The sequence below is a fragment of the Austrofundulus limnaeus genome, unplaced genomic scaffold (assembly GCF_001266775.1).
Source record: "Austrofundulus limnaeus strain Quisiro unplaced genomic scaffold, Austrofundulus_limnaeus-1.0 Scaffold1136, whole genome shotgun sequence".
NCBI classification, from domain to species: domain Eukaryota; kingdom Metazoa; phylum Chordata; class Actinopteri; order Cyprinodontiformes; family Rivulidae; genus Austrofundulus; species Austrofundulus limnaeus.
In genome coordinates this window covers 106,062-108,743 of record NW_013953538.1, presented here as the reverse complement: position 1 = coordinate 108,743, position 2,682 = coordinate 106,062, and the positions used below count along the sequence as shown (strand labels likewise).

The following is a 2,682-nucleotide window of genomic DNA, read 5'->3' as shown; positions in this document are numbered from 1 at the left end:
AAACACGTCAATTTCGAAAAAAGTTACGTTTTTTGACAAAAGGTTTTTGCACTAGGATGAGGTGGTTTTTCGGTCGTATCGAAATTGGTGTTTTTCACAAAACTGTAATGGAAACACTTTTTTCACATCACAGGAGTCACGTGATCAACAACCGTCTGTTTCTACTGGTGAAAAAGACGATGATGAAGAAGATAACAGGAAGTAGAAGTAGTAGTAATATCACAGAAGTAGTATAAAATAGTAAACTCAGCGACTACAATTTCCCAAAAACACAGCATACGTAGCCGCTCCCAAGTAGGGACTTGTCTCTGGAAAGCCTCGATAAAAGACGATTTTTTTTAGTTCATTACATACCTGCCACGGTGGTGGGTGCGTTGTTCAAATCTACACGCCACATCATAATTTTACCAGCATTTGGCCAGTAGCGGGTGCTAATTTCCAGCCCTGTTTCACTAATCGTGTTTCCATCCAGCTGTAGAGTGAATTTTTATCGAACTTTTCAAAATTCGCAAAATAATTAAATAAATAATAATTCCAATCTAGACTGTTTCCATCTAGTTTCCCTCTTGACTGTTTGATGCGAATAAATGAGGCTACGCAACGTGTGATTACATCAGACGAGGCTACGCAACGCGTGATTACATCAGACGAGGCTACGCAACGCGTGATTACRTCAGACGAGGCTACGCAACGCGTGATTACATCAGACGAGGCTACGCAACGTGATTATGTCAGACGTCGGCGACAAGCGTTGCGGTAGTAAACAGGAAGTGAAACTTGCTAACTAGCAGAGGCTAATCATCTTGGGACAATGGAGCGATTTTTTCGTGAATGCCTTGCTATTAGGCAAGTTGTTATTATTTTATCTATTCAGCTAGTACAGGCTATGTTTAATGCTGCCAGGAAATGTAGGGAAATAAACGCAATGTTAAACTACGCAGCAGGAAGGCGAGGACGAGGGACGAGGCAGGAAAGCGGAAACAGCTGAACGTCACGTGAGGTAAATATGCGCTACGTCAGAATTTATTTGGCAAATGTGTTTCCATCTCCCGCTTTGCGCATTAACTACTTTGCGAATCATCCAAAAACCACCTCAAGCGAGCGTAAAAATTTTTAGCAAATTGAGGATTTTTTTTTTGAATTTTGCTGTTTCCATCCGACTTTTTATCGCATTTTTAGAGTGACACTTCTAAATGCGCATCAAAAAGCCTTGATGGAAACACGATTAATGACATGTTAGTTAAAACGTCACAGTTTTCTCAACCTAAAGACAGAAACTTCAAATATCCTTTATCAACCAAAACTTAAAAACCAAACGAACTAAACAGCCAATAAAAATCTAAATAACATTTCAAACTGTTGACATGCTGTTTATGTTGTTTACAAGAGTTAAGACTAGTTGGCAAATGTAGTTTAGGTGGTTCCACCTCTGATTACGACTGATTTCTGGCAAACCCCAGTTTAAGGCACGATTACAGCTGCTATTTAATAATATTTGTTACATTTCAACAGTTCAGAGCATCTTCAAAGAATTCCAGACACACACTCTGAACTGATGGGCTCCTAATGATGTAATGATTTAACACAGCAGCTGGAAGGCTCCTCTGGAGAACTGTAGGTATGTATGCTGCTGACACATGGAGGACAGTTAGGGTGCATCAGGTTAGTTTTTATGTTTTGTCTTTGGAGGCTTGGAATCACAGAACTCCACACCACAGCCAGATCATTCAGTGAATTCAGTTGATGTTTGACAACATGTGGAACTACGAGACAAAAAGTAAAGTGCTGGAGCTTTGTTGGAGAAYCACTGCTGCCACAGGCAACTGTTGAAGTTTTTCTCCGGCTGTTTTCATGACAAACCAAAGTCAATAAAATATAACATAATAGTATTTGGTGCCAGCATGCTGATTATCATGTAGCATGAAGAAGGACAATGAAAGTCTGTCCCTCCTCTCAGGTAATGAGGTAAACTGTCCTTGACCCAGGAAGCCTGACTCAGAGCGCTGCGTTGACGTCTTCCTGGTTCAGATTGTTGTTGAGGTTGTGGAGYGCTCGGTGACGCTGATGCCGGTGGAGGTGGATGGCGTTGGACTCGGGCAGATCGACAGGTTCGAAGGCGCTGGACACCAGGGGCATGAACTGGCGGAATATGCTGACGCTGCCGTGCCAGAAGGTCGGCTGAGGGAGGCGCCCGGCCAGCGTCCAGGTACGGCTGCTGGGATCGTACGCCTCCACCACGTCTGACAGCTCAAACGTGTTGTCGTAACCACCGGACACGTACAACTTACCGCCCAGAACCGCCACGCTGCCTCCAACGTGGACCTGAAGGAGGAAAGAAGTTCTAAAGTTATCATGTTGCTGTGATGTGTGCTATATAATCAAACTTTTAACTTTAGAATATTTTTTGGAGTTCCTCAGGGTTCAGTGCTTGGACCAGTCCTCTTTACTTTAAATATGCTTCCTTTAGGTAAAGTTATTAAACAGCATGGGATAAATTTCCATTGTTATGCTGATGATACTCAGTTATATTTATCCATGAAACCTGATGAATCCAACCAGTTCCTTAAACTACAACGATATAAAAACTGGATGACTTAATTTTCAGCTTCTAAACTCAGATAATACAGAAGGTGTGTGTGTGTGTGTGTGTGTGTGTGTGTGTGTGTGTGTGTGTGTGTGTGT

General features: G+C 42.3%; 1 protein-coding gene across 3 annotated transcripts in view; it reads right to left on the bottom strand.

The window, feature by feature from the left end:
• Positions 1 to 1,574: 1,574 nt before the first annotated feature.
• klhl21 (kelch-like family member 21) overlaps positions 1,575 to 2,682 on the bottom strand; it is a 32,120-nt gene continuing 31,012 nt past the window's right edge. For all 3 annotated transcript variants that reach the window (XM_014030891.1, XM_014030893.1, XM_014030892.1), the window contains one exon: positions 1,575 to 2,322. In XM_014030891.1, the coding sequence (XP_013886345.1) occupies positions 1,996 to 2,322 (327 nt within the window). In that variant the 3' untranslated portion in view covers positions 1,575 to 1,995. The remainder of the gene's footprint in view (positions 2,323 to 2,682) is intronic.